The sequence below is a fragment of the Sander vitreus genome, chromosome 20 (assembly GCF_031162955.1).
Source record: "Sander vitreus isolate 19-12246 chromosome 20, sanVit1, whole genome shotgun sequence".
NCBI lineage: Eukaryota > Metazoa > Chordata > Actinopteri > Perciformes > Percidae > Sander > Sander vitreus.
Genome location: NC_135874.1, coordinates 13718462 through 13735594, shown reverse-complemented (window position 1 = coordinate 13735594; position 17133 = coordinate 13718462). Strand labels below are relative to the sequence as shown.

Below are 17133 nucleotides of genomic sequence, written 5' to 3'. Positions count from 1 at the left end.
GATGGGTTAATTTATGTAGTTTTCAAGCCCAAAGTTGTCATTTGTAAAGAGACTCTTGCAAACAACAATAAAATCCACAAACTCTTTTATCTTGAGTCCATTAGCAGAGTGTGCAACAGTGTCCACATCTGTGCTGACAAGGTCTTCAGCTTGTTAGCATGTACCAAAAGGAGGGTGTCCCGTCCACTCCTATTTGTGCTCCAGCTCAGTTCTTCAGCAGAATTTAGTTATTGGATGTTGCTGGATCCCTGTAACAACCAAGGTGGCTGCATGAGTAGATGAGCAAAGGGAGGGAGGAGAGGTAGAGGAAGGAGAGACGGTGGTTTGGCTCAGGAGTTTTCTTCTATGCTGTCAGTGTGACAAACAGTGACGAGGTTAAAAAATCAGGCTCCGTTTTGAGTCTAATCCCTTTACCTTCTTCTTGCTGCTTGTAATCCCTGCGAGTCCACGTGGCCGCCTGGCCTCATCCTGTTAGCCACCTTCTGGACCCTCATCTGTCAGCTGAACAAACTTGGGGATTTGCCAACCAGCCTCGACCAGATAACTACTCCCTGCAGTTGCCCCAAATTGATCACTGACGCCCAGAATCTTTGTGTGTTCTTATCTGCCTCTACATGTCACTGTCCAACTGCCTAGCTCTTCCTCTTTTCTCTCTCAGTTTAGATGTATCCTTCCTGGGTGCCCACAGCAAATTCCTGCCTCTCAGACCAACAATTGTGGGTGCCAAGTGAGGTCAGGATTGCCCTTTTGTTCTGTGCTGTTCACCCGGCTACCAGTCAAACAATGTGCCTCATTCCTACTCTAGCTGCACAGCCAAGTTCAGGCCTCTCTTCTTCCTGTAAAGAGCAGTGTCTACATCTAACCCTGACCCTGTTGGCTGTTGCTGATGCTGCTTGATCCTCCTCCTCTGTTATCTGCACTGTTACCTGTGAGATGGAGGAACCAATGAACCCAACTCCACTTCCTGAGGTGTCTTTCTGATGCTCACTTATTCCATATTTGTCCCATCCAAAGACAGTTTGGTGTTGCTTCGCAGAAAGAAAGAAAAAAAGCCGGATCAGGAAAGTCTCCATCAAAGATTCCGTTCCTCTATTCTAATTAATAGTGGGTGCTGATGGTAATGGCTGTGATGAAATAAGCATGTGGGACCTCTCCTGTTATGGTGTATAAGAGTGGGGAAGGCTCCATGTTTTAAGTCTCCACCCTCGCCTCTACTTGTAAAGAGGATTAGCCGCCCCTTGTTGGTTGTTAACAATTTGTGACAGTAAATATCCTCTTCAAGAGCAACATAATCCATCCAGGCTGTTTTCTGACACAGTAATCTGATTTTGAACTAATAATTGTTGCTCCATGAAAAGGGACACATTTTGAAGCAGTGTTATTCAGTTTTTTGGCCACTTAGAGGCAGAAGTGTAAAGTGTCCTGAGATAATTCCTGTTATGATTTGACACTATAAATAAAATTGAATTGAATTGAATTGAATTGAATAGAAGTTATTGCTAACATGTTAAAAGAAATCTCAATTCCCTGCAATTTCAAATCAGACAGCCAACACATGCACTGAATTCAAGATTATATTGTTATATTTCACATTAATATTTATTTGTATTACTGTGTTGATTACTGAGGGATACATTTTGCTTACCTTACTCCAATGGTTGGTCATAGGTCAGAGGTCAGGGTAATTACTGTCTTCTGAAGTTAGTAGAATATATGACAGCAATGCTCTACAGCACCACTTGTGGTCAAAACGCAACTTGGTACCTCTAACTTTGCATTCATGAAGCAAAATGGCTGTCAGCAAGAGAAAACATTTCATTTGGGCATTAATATTAGTTGAAATGGAAAGGGGTGATCACAATATAATATTTAAATATTTTTGTTGCATGCAAGACCTTGACATTTTACAAAAGTAGTCAGAAGAACTTCCTTCATCTCTTCTTTACTAGCGTGGACTTCAACACTTTAACTAGGTAATATCAGACAGGTACAGGCTGTCACATAGTTAGGAAGTTGAGAAGATTATATATTTATATACTGAAGGAGGCCCCAGTACCCACACTGACATTTGTGAGGACTGCTTTTTTCATGTTGACTTTTTTTTTTTTTAACATAAAACCTACTATAAATACTTCACCTCCCTAGGTAAATTAAACTGAAAATGTAAATTTAACTTTACATGTATCAACAAAGTTTAGAATGCCAAGTCCTCTCTTGCACACTTTGCATATGTTGTGTAGTCAAACCTGACCATTCCAGTATGTGATCGACCCAAATCCTTCAGGATTAGGGTCAGGGTCACATATCAGGTCTCAGTCTAGTTTAATTAAGTCAAAGACTGTTGGTTCAGGGTGAGGATAAAGAATTAATGTAACATTCGGCCCTAAGTATCAAGTTTAAGTCTAAAATAAACTGACACTAATGCAACATCATTGTTGAATTTTAGCATAATTTATGCATAAAAGCAACCTAATCGTGTAGCTGAGTCTTGTAGGTAATAATGTATTCTGAGATTCACTGTATATTCATGAGTCACTTTGATATTTTTCCCAAGAAAAACAAATCCTTGTCAGTCTTAACCAGGATTTTGCTCAGACAAGCTTGACCTTCTCCCAATGGCTGATGACTTGAATCATGGTCCAATTAGAGTGGTCAGTTTAAATTATGCAACAGAGGGGAAGTGGTACTTGCCATCTGTCAGAATTGGTTATTTCATTAGGGACAGAGCCTAGGTTTCTCTGGCTGGCAGAGTCTGGCAAAACGAGACACCTATGCTGTTACATCCATGATCCATAACGTTAGCTATTACAGTATGCATTGTGCAGTGGTGTTTTTTTGGTGGGCAACTACTTTGGACAGATGCAAAATCAGAATATACTTTTTGATATATTTCCCATTTCCCCATAATTCACATGGTCCATGATGACATCAGTTGCAAACTCATTCAAAAGAAATACAGCTGTTACCTACTGGTTAACTTCCATGCTACCACACTGGTTAACTTCCATGTGACCACAAGCAGTTGTATGTATGTATGTACTTTATGTATGTATGTATTTATGTTTATGTATCTACCTACCTACCTACCAACCACTAAAGCCACACTTTATTCTGCTGCCAGCAGGTGGGGACTTTACTGCTTATGCAATTAAAGGTGTAGGCCTATATGAAAAATTAAAAAGCATGAATCTCTGAATGTCAGTAATGACCATGTTTATGGTCATTTGTAGTTGTGTTCTACAGATAGCAATAGGCTATAACAAAAATCTGAGCTGCCCTACAAAGCCAACAGTACCAGCAACAACTGCCATCACAACTTTTGACACTTGTTTGGAACTCATGCAATTTGGTGTGGTTAAGCTACCTTTAAATCACATATTTAGATGTATTAAATTAGTTCAATATATTGTAAATATTAGTAGACAGACAGTACAGAGCTGATTAAATAACTATAACTATTTACTGTAAATACCAAAATAATGTTTATTTTCTTTCTTTTAAATTAAACATTTGTAGATACTGTGTTTTCCCCTAAAGATAGTATAAGATGTAGCCTATACCTCAAAGTAACATTAAAAACCTCTGATATTCATTTTCAGTGTGGTCCCAGCCTTTAACCTTCTCTTGGAGAGCTGAGAAAGACCAATGCCTCAGGGCTACAGTATGTCTAATATTAGAGTCCTGTTTGTCGTAGTGCTCCTCTTTGGGAAAATCCCCTCTGGGCTGATTATCGATGTGATCCACTCTACTAGACCTGCAGCAGTGAAAGTGCCAGTGAAGTCTAAGTGCCTGTGCCAACTTCAACTCTGTGACCTGGTACTGGAGTTCATACGTGAGGGTGTTCTTAGTCACCCATAATCTGTGATGAAGATCTGTTAATAAGTGTAGTAGCCTTGAGATAATTGCCGCTGAACTTGTGATGCCTTTGAACCTATAAAATACATAAATAAAGTACCATTTCTATTAGTGCCTATATGATACTTTGGGGAATAGAAGCATGTTTTGACAGTTTCTTTTCCAATCAAGAAACGTCTTGAAGCATCCAAACAAAAAAGCTTGAATAAAATAAAGTTATGTTTCTAGGTTTAATCAGGAAGTATTTGATCAAAGAATATGTAAAAAAGGCTTAGAATCTTAGATACTGGATGCAGACGCATTTCAGCCAGTACTCAAAACATATTGAGGTTCAATACCAGGCCCATAGAGCACAGCAGTTATAACTTCATATTTACAGTGAAGTGAATACATGTAATATGAAACATCAAAATAATTAAGCAGTTTAGGGTGAATGGAGCAACTGGATGAATGACCTCAGTGTCTCTAAAATCCCAGCTACAACTCTACTCATGCTAAGAGATTGCTGCTGTAACCATAAGCCTGCCAAGTAGTAGTACTCCACAGATATCCAGTATTAAAGTGTGTCACAGAGGGTTTAATTGCTTCTAATTCATAATTTTGTGCAGACTTTGCAAAAGAAACACCAACACAGGGCAGCATGTTGAACTGTCCAAACCATACAGTGACTGTTTGAAAGTTAGTGAGTTCAGGCTCTGCACACACACAAAGAACTCATTCAGAAATAAACCTCTTATTTCCAAAGCTACTTTTGCCTAAAACTCATGACCCACTAAACACTCTATAAATGACATATTTTAGGAAGATTTGGAAATCAATTATTTCTGTTGAATAAATCAATTTCAGTGGATAGATTATGTGAACTGAAAATCTGAAAAGTACATGCTGAAAGGATGAAGTTGCCAGGAACCTGAAGCAATTCATTTCAGTATTTTGTCTCACTATACGGTAGATTGCTTATGGAAATTTGGTAGTTAATGAGGCACATATGAGTGTGTGTGCAATATGAAATACATCAGTCCTTTCTTTTAGCATTTTTTGCCTTTCTTAGAAAGTTGGTAATAGAGAGTTGACATACAATGAGGGAAGAGAGAGGTCCATCACTCACACTGGATGCCCATAAATGTCTTTTTCCCCACCTTTGGTTTATTTTACTGAGGTGTCAAAAACCAACTGTTCAAAATATGCTAATGGGTCAAGTGAGTATTTTGTTAGTGTTACATTATTATTGTGAGGCAATGCATTGCATTTGTTCACAAATCAATGTAATCTGCACTTACAGCTACCATAAAACACAATAATAGCGCAACTATTGAAGAAATGCAGACATGATGGGGTTGTGATCAATTACCAAGTGTGCAACTTTGAAGTCTAATAGCTGATTTTCATAACATACATAAATGAATGGAAACCAATTGTTCGCTGGAATGTGTAATGCCAGGTTATGCACACCATGCTTTGATTATGAAAATGATCAGTGATGAACAATAACACAAACACTCTTAAACCTTCACTTTGACTCAGTAAATAGTCACTTCCCCCATAAAATTATCAGACTTGAATGGAAAGTAGCTGAAACATGGAGGTAGTCGCAGTGTAAATTATAAACGCAATATTCTTTGTCCTGTAGGGAGCTAACAACCTCAAACTGCAACAACTATGAGGGCCCTGCCATTCACTTTCTCCCAATCACTTGTTTCCCACATTTTGTTCACAGTTCAACACAGTTATATTTATCGAGGAATAGAACAGAATACAATAGGACTAGTAGTCTAAAAGACAGCCAAGGACTTCAACAGGTTTAGCTCACAGCCATCCCCTGTCTCTTCTACTACACCCCCAACCCACACCCCCTCTCTTCCTCCTCCCCTCCCTCTCCTGCTCCCACACCTCCCCCCTCACTCCACAGTGGTGTGCCCACCTATCCCAAACTACCCCCACCACTACAGCACATTTCATCTCCCCCCACAGACACTTTAAGCACCCCCCCCCCCCTTGACAATCACACCTGGCCAGGTAAGGACACAGCTGGAGAGGCTTCACCAGCGCAAGGCTGCAGGCCCTGACGGCATCAGCCCCAGGGTCCTGAAGACCTGCGCCAGTCAGTTGTGTGTTGTTCTCCAGCATCTCTTCAATCTGAGTCTGCAGTGGGTGCCGCTGCTATGGAAGACGTCCTGCCTTGTCCTGGTCCTCAAGAAGTCGACTCCATTTGGCCTCAAGGACTACCACCCAGTAGCTCTCACATCCCATGTGATGAAGGTGCTGGAGAGGCTGGTCTTGGCATGCCTGAGGCCGCAGGTGAGATCTTCTCTGGACCCATCCTTTGTCATCTATCTGCTGCAGCGAGCTCATTTGCACCTGGATGATGGTGGCGGTGCTGTGAGAATCACATTTTTTGATTTCTACAGTGCATTACACACCATCCAGCCACTGCTACTAGGTGAGATGCTGCAGCTGATGGGTGTTGGTGCATCCATAGTCTCCTGGATCACTGACTACCTGACAGGCAGACCACAGTTTGTCCGTCTGGACTGTGTTCTGTCTGATGTGGTGGTGAGTGGTACAAGGGCTCCACAGGGGACTGTGCTGTCTCCTTTCCTGTTAACCTTATACACCACAAACTTCCAGTACAACTCAGAGCCATGTCACTTACAGAAGATTTCTGATGACTCTGCAGTTGTTGGGTGTAAGGGATGGACAGGAGGGAGAGTAGAGAGCGCTGGTGGACAACTTTGTGGAGTGGCTGTTAAGAATCACCTGAATATTGGAGATGTTCTACTAGTCTGTTGTGGCCAGCGCTCTGTTCTCCTCCGCCATCTGCTGGGGCAGTAGCTCAGATCAGGAAGGCTGGTTCCATTATTGGCTGCAAACAGCAGAGATTTGAAGCTGTGGTGGAGAGGAGGTCACTGGACAAACTGTTATCCATCATGGAAAACACCGACCATCCTCTCCACCCCACACTGGTCCACCAGCGGAGCACCTTCTCTAAGAGGCTCTGACAGCTTTGATGTTGCACGGACCGCTACAAAAAATTCTTCCTGCCACATTCCATAAAACTGTACAACAATTCACAGCTGTCTGAGAGATAACTATCTCATCACCACACACATTACAATATTGCATATTATGCTACTTGTACACTGGTTACTTCATATTCAATATACATATTTTATTTTGTTATTTTGTATATACTCATTTACCCATTTTTTACACTTCTACAGCCATAGTTATGTGAAACAACACAAAAGAATTGTAGGCCATTAGAAAGAAAGTAGACATATATTTAAAACATTTCCACCATCTCAACACAGAATACCCATTAAACAATGCAATTGACATTAACTCAATTAGCTGCAAGAAACACTGTACCTAGTCTTGCATTGCCAGACCTTCCTGTACCTAAACAAAATATCAAATGCAAATCAAAAGAAAGGTCGCTAATTTGAAGTGCATTTCAGAACATACACACACATATCAAGAGAAGTTTGAAGTGTTGTTAGGATAATTATTTATCAAAGAATGGACAAAATCACTGGCGTTCTCTTTAAGTAATTTTACTTGTGCAAGCAGTCAGTTTACAGCACTTCAGCGTAAGTACAGTAAATGACTGAAGAGTGTTCTCAACAGTGGCTTTTTAAAGGAGTTGGGAGTCAAGTTAGTTATTAGTTTCATGCAATCAGTAGCTTTTCTTCTTATCTCTGGTCAGGCCCAGCATCTCCTCCACATTATGCGCTCTGCCCTTAGGGATATATCCTGTGTTCCTTGCAAGGTCACTCACAATATACAATTTGTTAGATTAGAACATCATCTATGAACTAATTCAGATTTTAAAATGCAAATATTCATTGAACTATGAAGCCTTTTGTAAAAAGATAATATAATTTAAATCAATGAATCTGAAACCTTTCACAGACCCCTTTTTAAGAATCACTGGAAAGATGCATACCATGTGATTTTAATGTCCCCAGTGCGATTCCAGCTGGGGAACCCAAGTTGTAGTAAACCGTGTTTTCCAATAAAGTCGCTGATTTGTAGCAAAAGACAAATCACAGCAAGGCATTTTCATAGGAAAAGATGCACTTAACATTCACACAGCAGGGTTTAATGAATATCAATCAGCAGTTGTCCACAGAGAAATCTGTAACACAGTGAATAAACTAATGACAAATAATTCATTTTATTGGCCAAATGCCATGTCAGTTTGGATTTGTCTCAAACAATAATTGCATCCAAATGTATCCATGTGCATCTTACATAACATATGACAGGTTCACTCTAAAACTCACTTATAGGGCTCAAGATCGCATCAAATTTCATCAGGGGACATATAGTTTTAGCCTGATTAAAACAACAGGGTAGCCCAAACCTCCAAACACCCAGGATGTTGACATACTGTAAGCGCTCATATATAATGTTGCACAAGGACAAATCATATAGGGAGACACTTCACCTCTCTCCTGAAGAGATATCTGCATATCATACATGTGATGAAATATCAGATTGAGGCAGCTTTAAATGACCTATTAAAGTATATAGTATTATATATATAAAAAAAAATATATATATATATATATATATATCACCTTTATTTATTCAGGGAGGGTCAGTTGAGAGCAAGCTCTCATTTCCAATGACGCCCTGATGACATGCCATACAAAATTATAACACATACAAAACCACATACAACCAAACATAGCAATTAATATACACTATACAGTTGCAATACACAGTACACACATAAAACAGTTGCAGAATGTTAAACTCAAAATGCACAGAAGAAGACATTTAAAGTGATTAAATGGAATTAGGCTGTTCAATCTCATTAGAAAATGCAGGCTATTCCATTTACATGGGGCATAATATTCAAATGCAGTTTTGCCTAATTCTGTCCTAACAAATGGAATATTTAGGACCAAGGAGTCACTAGTACGAGTGCCATAGTGATACGATTTAAATGTAAATGTAACAACCCTGATCAGGCAGTCATGAGGTTAATGACCAGAACCAATCAGGCATCACAGAAGGAGTCGCAGGTTAACTGCTACTCCATTTTAGGTTATTTCTCATTGGCCAACATCTCCGTCCTTCTTTTTTTAGTAATGACAAATTGATTACCTACTTACCAGTCATAGTCAGAAAATGTGTTATGGAGGAGCGCCAGGGTCGGCCAGTGAAGATTGCAGTGCGGCGGATAACACCTCCGACCCCCTAGGACACCACTCCTGCAGTTAAATTGGGCTGAAATGAGTTTTCTCTGCAGGGTGAGCTCGCCTCACTCTAATATGGGAGTGATCGGCACCTCCAAAACTGAGATATGCAATTTAAGATGGTGTGGCATCTGGTAGGAATAAACGTGTGGACCTCGGGAATAAGAGAACATTGACCTGGATACACAGCTGCAGATGGATGGTAAATAGATCAGACCACACCCCACAAAGACACTGAGATCATGCTTTATTTCTTCACAGTGAAGAAAACCTGAAGGCAATGGTATGGTTGCTTGTGTGTGTAGTGGTTGTCACAGTCACCACAGTTTGAACTCCAGATTTAATGGGACTGTTAGTCCATGCAGCTGCCTCAATAGATGCTGTATTTTCCATATGATCTCACACTGGCAGATATAATTCATGCTTCATTTAATGATTTCCCAAGAGTCCGTTCAGTTTTATGGCATGGCTGCAGGAAAACAGTTCAACTTAACTCATATGATTTGAGTGAGGCTGGAAAAAAAATGGACTATATCAGTCAGAAAAGTGCATTACAGCTGCATCCCCGGTAATGTCATACAGTTTTTTTTTTAAGATAATAATTCTTGATCCTGAACTTAAAGCGTAACTCTCGCCAAAATGCAACCTAGGGTCTTTTTGTGAATGTACTCGAGTCACACTTTCGTTTAAAAGCATATTTTGGATGGAAGCGCCATTTTTAAGATGTACCGTATTTTCGTTTGTTGTTTCCGGCCACTACCACCTCAGCAGTCAAACCGAGTCGATATCAAAACAAGTAGCCACAGATTTAGTATATCCCTTGTGCACTGGTGTAGTTAAGGTGTAGAGTCCCTGGTGATACTTCGAGCAAAGTTTCATGTTGCGTCAAGCCTTCTTAGTGTTTTAAAAATAGCTATTTTGAGGCTAGCATAAAAGTGCCCCTATTACTCCCATTCAAAAGGCCTTTTGACCGAAAAACAAAAATACGGTACATTTTAAAAGTGGCGCTTCCATCCTAAATATGCTTTTAAACGAAAGTTTGACTCGAGTACATTCACAAAAAGACCCTAGGTTGCATTTTGGCGAGAGTTACGCTTTAAACAGCATACCTGTGCGTTAAACTGTGTGACATGAGGAGGAAGCTTGTTTTAAAGTGCGGTCGAGGTCGAGTGGGAGGGGGTATGTTGCCTATTAGAGTGACAGGAAGCTTGGGGGTTTGTAGACGGGGGGGGGGCTGAATTAGGTTCTGTCAGGCAAATTTCATGCTAATAGCTTCAGTGACATTTTGTATTGTTATTGCTTGTGAAAATGGGAAATTACAAACATGCTAGTTGTGTTTCCATCTCAATACACCTTCTCATGCTTAATATCAAAAGGTTAATACACAATATGGAAATTATCGCCGAGGTGAGGGAAAAACCCTCATTTATATTCTTCAAGGCTCTTGATGAAACCGAAATCCATCTATGTGTGAGGTTGACATGTTGCTTTATTATTGCAGGAATTGTTCCTCTGACAAAATTGTTGTTGCCAAAAAATGTGTGTGACTGAATGCATTATATCCAGGTTTTTTAATATTTGCGATGATTACTTAGAAAACTATTTTAATACCAAACTAATGTCACCTGGGGGGAAATATATTTTAGACATAGTGCTGGAGAAGAGGAAGGTGAGATATACAGAGAAACAAAACGACCTATTGTGTTGAAATGCCATCTTCTGTGTTGTAGCAGTGTCTGCCACAAGAACTCAGTAAAGTTTAGTGTGTTTGACCTCTAAGCAGGGATATCTCAAGATGGGCCCCTGTGCCTCCATTTTTCAGGTGATGGATGCTGCGAACCTTCTTAGACCAGAAAGGTTGAAACAATAAAGCTGTTAAACCAAACTACATTCCGCGAAAGAATATTTTATATGTTCATTATCCATGTTTTCAGCCTCACTAGCTGTTATCAGCATCATCCTTCACTCCACAGCAGACCTGTGGCAAACCAGCAATGCAGTACATTCAGCTATGAGAAGAAAAAAAAAGTGGTTGCTCAATTAATGTATTTGCTTGCACAATGCAATCATTCTGTGTCAACAAAAGGATAATGTGTACTGTTCTGCAGCTGGGCGTTAAGCAGTGTTACTTACATAAGCCATGCAATACTCCTTTGGATACACAAAATCATAAACCCTGTTTGTTAAACAACAATCTCTCAGCATGAATGTGTATCCGGTCCGTAACAGATCAATCAATCTCTGCATGCATTCAGAGGGACTGTGTGACATGAGCACTTGTGCTATCATGTATGTGTAATGAAAATATTGAATACAATATTAAAGTGCCCAGACTTTTAAAGTAAAACTCCACCCTTCAAAGTCTGTTTACAGGTCTTGGGGACTTCTATGTGTAAAACTGTGTATAAAGCCTTTTGTAGCTCCAGAGGGAGTCTGAAATCTGATAAATTGCCTCAAATGATCTCATTTGAGTCAGCATCGGTTGCGTCTGAAGACTTCAAGTTTTAAAATGAAAGAAATCTAGGTGTGCTTGAAGCTAGTGGCTCAAAGCTACATTAGCCTCTACTGACGTAACACACCCTAAACCGAACTGTCTGCGGTCGACCTGAACTGTGGGTAGAACAGAGATTCACTTTAGTCTTTTGAGACTCAGGTGACTGTAATTTGAAGTGTTTTCATGTTTATATTGTTTACTTTTTCTTATTATTAGGTGGTGTGATTGAGGACAAAGTGTGTTTCTAATGAATCTTCACAAATACCTTTGCAATAATAAATCTCTCTTTAGCCTGATAATTAAACCTACACTTTATAATTATGTTCTAGGAGCTTCTGTTTATATACTTATACTTATATGCGCTGGTGATTTGCAAGGACTTTTAACCTGTAACTCAAACTTCAAAGGACTTGCTATTGCTCATTGTCCATCAAAGGTTTTTGTTTTAATGTCCAATACCTCTAAGGGAAGATATATGTATATATTATATATTATAAGATTTACTTTTGTCAGTCTTTCAACATACTGTTAACTGCTCCAGAAAATCCAGGAAATACTTTGTCTGCCTGCTCAGGTGCACTCATCTGCCATATGAAAATTCATATAATATGAAAAGTGTGTTTGCATGTGAGTTGACAATATAAGTGCCCCCTTCTGTATGTGTGAAGTACACCAGAAGAGCATAGCCCACTGTCACTCTCATCACTTATTGAACTGTGACAGCCGTCCACTAGCAGATCGTGTCCTCCTCCGCCTGCAGGAAGGCAGCAAAGAGACGGAAAGGGCAGGAAGATGGCGGAGAGTTCAATCTTTAGTGAGAATCTCAGCCACAACAGACTCTCATTGTGACATTAGAGAGAAACGTCAAGAGGAACTGATGTGAAATGACGCCCAATCATCCAAATTAATCTGTGTTAGTGAATGCTCTGCCACGTTCTGTGAGCGCCTCAAGAGATTGTTGGATTTCATTTTGACATCGTGATACGCTGAGGGCCATTACTCCATTATCTTATTTCATTTCAAGGTAACGCTTTAAAACAAAACTACAAGTGGTCTGTCAGAATATCTGTGCTGCTTTCAACACACCAACAACAATGAAAGAAATGTTTTTTACTGCAGATTTGGAAGAAGTTTTGACCTGAGTCATGATTTAAACTCCATTAAAACTCCCACTCATAGAACTCATAGAAGTGTTCCAAACTAATATTTTAAAGCCTTTATTGCACAGTATCTCTGAATGTGAGTAGATAGATTCCCAGAACAACATGCCTTTTATTTCACATAATGCTGACAAATCAGCATTTTTTTTGTAGCTCTGCAGGTCACAATTTAAATCACTCTCTATAGCCATGAGATGGCAAACCATTTCATACATGAACATAACATACTGTAGGTACAGATTTAATGTAACACACACACACACAGAGTAAAACAAGGTGGTGTTTGTTCAGCAAAATTGAACTTTAACTGCTGGTTATTAAATATCAGCTACAGTTTATTTGTTTGACACTGATATGAATCTTTTCTCTTTTTTGCAAATGCATGATTGTGATTAACAAAGGACAACCATACAGGGTAGCAGCAAGCAGTCCATGACCATAATACAAATGTATTGTTTTTCAGAATAAATAGACATATTGTCAATGTAGGAGTCATATTTTTACACATAATGCAAAAAGGATAATTTTTATCAAGTCAGATGTTCATGATCTCTCTGATCTCTTCTGCTTACTGGCATTAATAGGTCAGTCCTTGCATGGGAATAATGCGTTGTACCATCCAGACAGGAATCCACACAGAATATTAACAACCCATCACTCAATTTAACCTACAACATAGAAAATTTGCTCATCAAGAGGAGCTTACGTATATGACACATTTAATGAATTTTGTGAGGTGCGTAATTTTTAGACTCTCTCAATATTACAGTAAATCTTGTTTTTTAATTAAATAAAGCTTTTTAAATAATTCTAATATTAATTTTGCCTTGCAGTGGTTTGAGCTTTAAATTATGTGAAACACTTTTACTCCAGATTTTCTTTGTTTGTTTTATAGAAAATAGCATTTTAAATCACCATACTGGACCAAATGACTAACGATGAATGTTGTTTTCTTTTGCATGCACATCTCATAATGTCTATGAGTTCCACAAATTATATTGCATGGCATTCTTACTATTCTATATTGCCATACACTTTTAGAACTTCATCCAAAAATAAATACATAAATAAATATTATGGGAGAAACATATTCGTTCACGACCTACAGCATTTGAAGCGCACAAGTTTATGGAAAGCTTTCTTGAAGTCCTCATTGGACATTGTGTATATGATCGGGTTGATGAGGGAGTTCAGATATCCCAACCAGGTGAAAAAGTCAAATAACTCGGGGTTAAAACATGTCTCACACGTGGCCACCACCAATGTGTAAATGAAAAACGGCAGCCAGCAAACGATATAAGCGCCGAGGATTATACCCAAAGTCTTGGTCGCTTTTCTCTCTCTGGCTGCTGAAATGCGCTTTTTCTCCAAAAGCGCGTCCGACACCGTCACTTTCACCTGGTTCTCGCTTGTTGAAGACCCGGTGTCGCTGGACTGGGTGTCGTGTCTTCCGCACTGCAGAGAGGTTGTGGACGCCACGGATCCAGGGGAGTTGGTGACCAGGTGCGCTGAGGTGAGTCTCTTCCCCACCTTCTTGGGGGACTGCTTCAGGATCCGTTTCCGAGCCTCGACGTATATCCGTCCGTAGAGGACAATAAGCAGCAATGTGGGGATGTAGAAAGCCCCAAAGGTGGAGTAGATGGTGTAGAAAATATGATCCGTGTTGACGCTGCAGCTGGTCAGCTCCTCCGCCTTCACCTGCCTCCAGAAGAGAGGAGGCAGGGAGATGGAGATGGCGATGATCCAGGCTGTGGCCACCATCCCGGCCGCGCGCCCCGGCGTGCGCTTTTTGGAGTACTCCACCGCGTCCGTGATGGCCCAGTACCTATCCAAAGCGATTACGCACAGGTGGAGGATAGACGCCGTGCAACACGTTATGTCCGAGGAGAGCCAGATGTCGCACACGATTTGCCCCAACGTCCAGGTGTGGATAACCGTGTAGAGGACGCAGATGGGCATCACCAGAATGGACACCAGCAGGTCGGTGATGGCCAGAGAGGCGATCAGAAAGTTCGCAGGAGTTTGCAGTTTCTTCGACTGGGAGATTATCGCTACGACGAACGCGTTGGATAAAGTGGTGGCGAGTGTTATGCCGGAAAGAATCACCGCCAGACTGATCTGATAGGCGAGACTCTCTGCGCTGACATCCACAGTGGATGGATCAGTAATACAACTGTCGTTTGTGGTGTTGACCGGCTGAGTTGGCTCGACTTGACCGGAGCGCTCCATAACCTTTAGTCACTTTTTCTCATATTTGATGTCACCCTCTGAGATGTCTGTCATTTAAGGTGCCGTTTCTCTTGATGGACATCTCTTTATCCGTGCCATCCGGTCACATAAATGGCATAATGGTGGTAAATCTTAAACATAAAAACGGATTCCTTTCTTCCTCATTTGCTTCTGTTAGCCTATTTCAGGTATTAATGTGCAGATGCCACATTGTTGAAGCAAATATCCATTCCCCGCTGTTCAAACTTTTCCGTTTTTTAGCCATAAAAGAAAACGTCTTAACTGTTGTAGGCCCACACAACAGACAGAAAAGGTTTATATGTAAATGTAAATGATGAGCAGTGCTTCCTGATGTCCCAACATCTGGGAAGATGTCACAGATAATCCGCATGTAGGGCAGAAGTTCTCCAGAGCTGTGTTTCCTCAGGCCCCCTGTGGTTGAATGGTGAGTCAACCCAAAGTCTCAATTTTATACAGACTCTGACATCAAACAAGTACCACTGATAACAGCCTTGTTTTTCTCTCTCTCTCTCCTTATGAAGAGTAGGCTATCTGCTGGGTCATAGTGCCCAGAGTGTCTCATTTGTCACATGTCACCATAAACATTAATTGATTTGAAAAAATACCTTATATCAATTGCATTGAATCCTGCCATTTTAACGGCTGTCATAGATATTGACATTGGGTTACTGCCAGTTACACATGAAGCTGTGAACCTCTCATGCCCAGTCAGTCTGTGATGCCAATTCTCAAGTTCACTCATTGCCTTCACTGAGGCTGTCATGGGCCAAAAATCTATTCAAGAGCCTGGCGGTTTTTGTGAAATACATTTTAAGTCTGGTCAGGAAATATATAAATTATGCTATCACATTCAACTCCCAACAGGCATGTGCGCACACGCGCACACACACACACACACACACACACACACACACACACACACACACACACACACACACACACACACACACACACACACACACACACACACACACACACACACCAGGACAATGTCCATTTTCCAAACTGAAATGACTCAGAGTAATGAACCTGCTATAATATATTCTGTTCTCGTCTCAAGCTGCTGTAACAATCATATCTCCAATTTTACTTTTATTCATTTCCTCATCAGAAACTTTTAATTAAAATTGACTTATCACTTACATTGCGCCCAATATTCTTCAAAAATCACATTTAAAATGTCTTCATCTGTGGTGCTCAGCTGGTTTTGTTAACAGCTGGAATGTATTGTTTTAGAGCAGAGATCTTCAACAGGGGACCCTAGGGGGGGTCCTCAGAGTCACTGCAGGGCGGCCTCCAAATTATTGTTAATTTTTGAAAGTTTAAAAAAATAAATGTAAATCCATAACATAATTCCAACATATTATTAGCAAATATAAATAATGATGATAGGCTTTCTGGCCTATATGTAAGGTAGTCACTAAGATAGCAGCCCACAAATACAGTTAATCCAAAGATTCACTGTGCCATTTATAAAATCATGCCAACAATTAATATTTTAATAGCTTATGCAAAAAAGGTATGTATGAAAGCTTTAGGCTGCCCTAACAGTTATTGTAGGCCCAGTTTAATATGCAACTTCGTTTGAAACAATATGTAGTAGGGGGTCCCTGCTACACTCATTTTCAGTTAAGGGGTCCTTGGCTTAAAAAACTATTGCAGACCCCTGTTTTAGAGATTTTGAGGAAATATTTTAGAAAACATCAAAACACATCAACGTGTTTGGCATCTTGACCTTTCAGTTGTTTAACTTCAACTTAAACTATATCATTCAGAGTAAGGATTCAAACACAATTTTACCCATAAACAGAATATGCGTGACCATGATTTAATGCAATGGAAGTGTCATTGGCAGACACCTACGTGTGCTTAAGATATACTTTAGAAGAATATTTATTATCATTTTGAACTGTATTAAAGATAGTTAAAATGCTCTTTTACTGTCTGAAAAACAAAGCAATGTACAAGCAAACAAAAGTGGGGTTCTTTGCTGCATCTTCAACATCTCAGTCCAAATGTTATACTTCTTTTGAAAGCATTCTACCCCAGAAAGTAATGAATTTGAGTTCATAAACTGCCCTAGTTTTGACACAAATGCTTGACAGTTTGGGACTTTTCAACTGCATCCAGATTATAAGGACAAAAAACTACTGATATATCAGACCAT

At 40.0% G+C, this 17133-nt stretch overlaps 1 protein-coding gene across 1 annotated transcript; it reads right to left on the bottom strand.

The window, feature by feature from the left end:
* Positions 1–12793: 12793 nt before the first annotated feature.
* On the bottom strand, positions 12794–15362 carry htr1b (5-hydroxytryptamine (serotonin) receptor 1B). Its single transcript, XM_078277407.1, has one exon. The coding sequence runs from the start codon at positions 14943–14945 to the stop codon at positions 13812–13814; it is 1134 nt and encodes a 377-aa protein (XP_078133533.1). The 5' UTR covers positions 14946–15362; the 3' UTR covers positions 12794–13811.
* Between the last annotated feature and the right edge of the window lie 1771 nt (positions 15363–17133).

Bases quoted from the DNA above. Each gene is read 5' to 3' on its own strand.
- htr1b (XM_078277407.1), bottom strand. From the start codon at position 14,945: ATGGAGCGCTCCGGTCAAGTCGAGCCAACTCAGCCGGTCAACACCACA.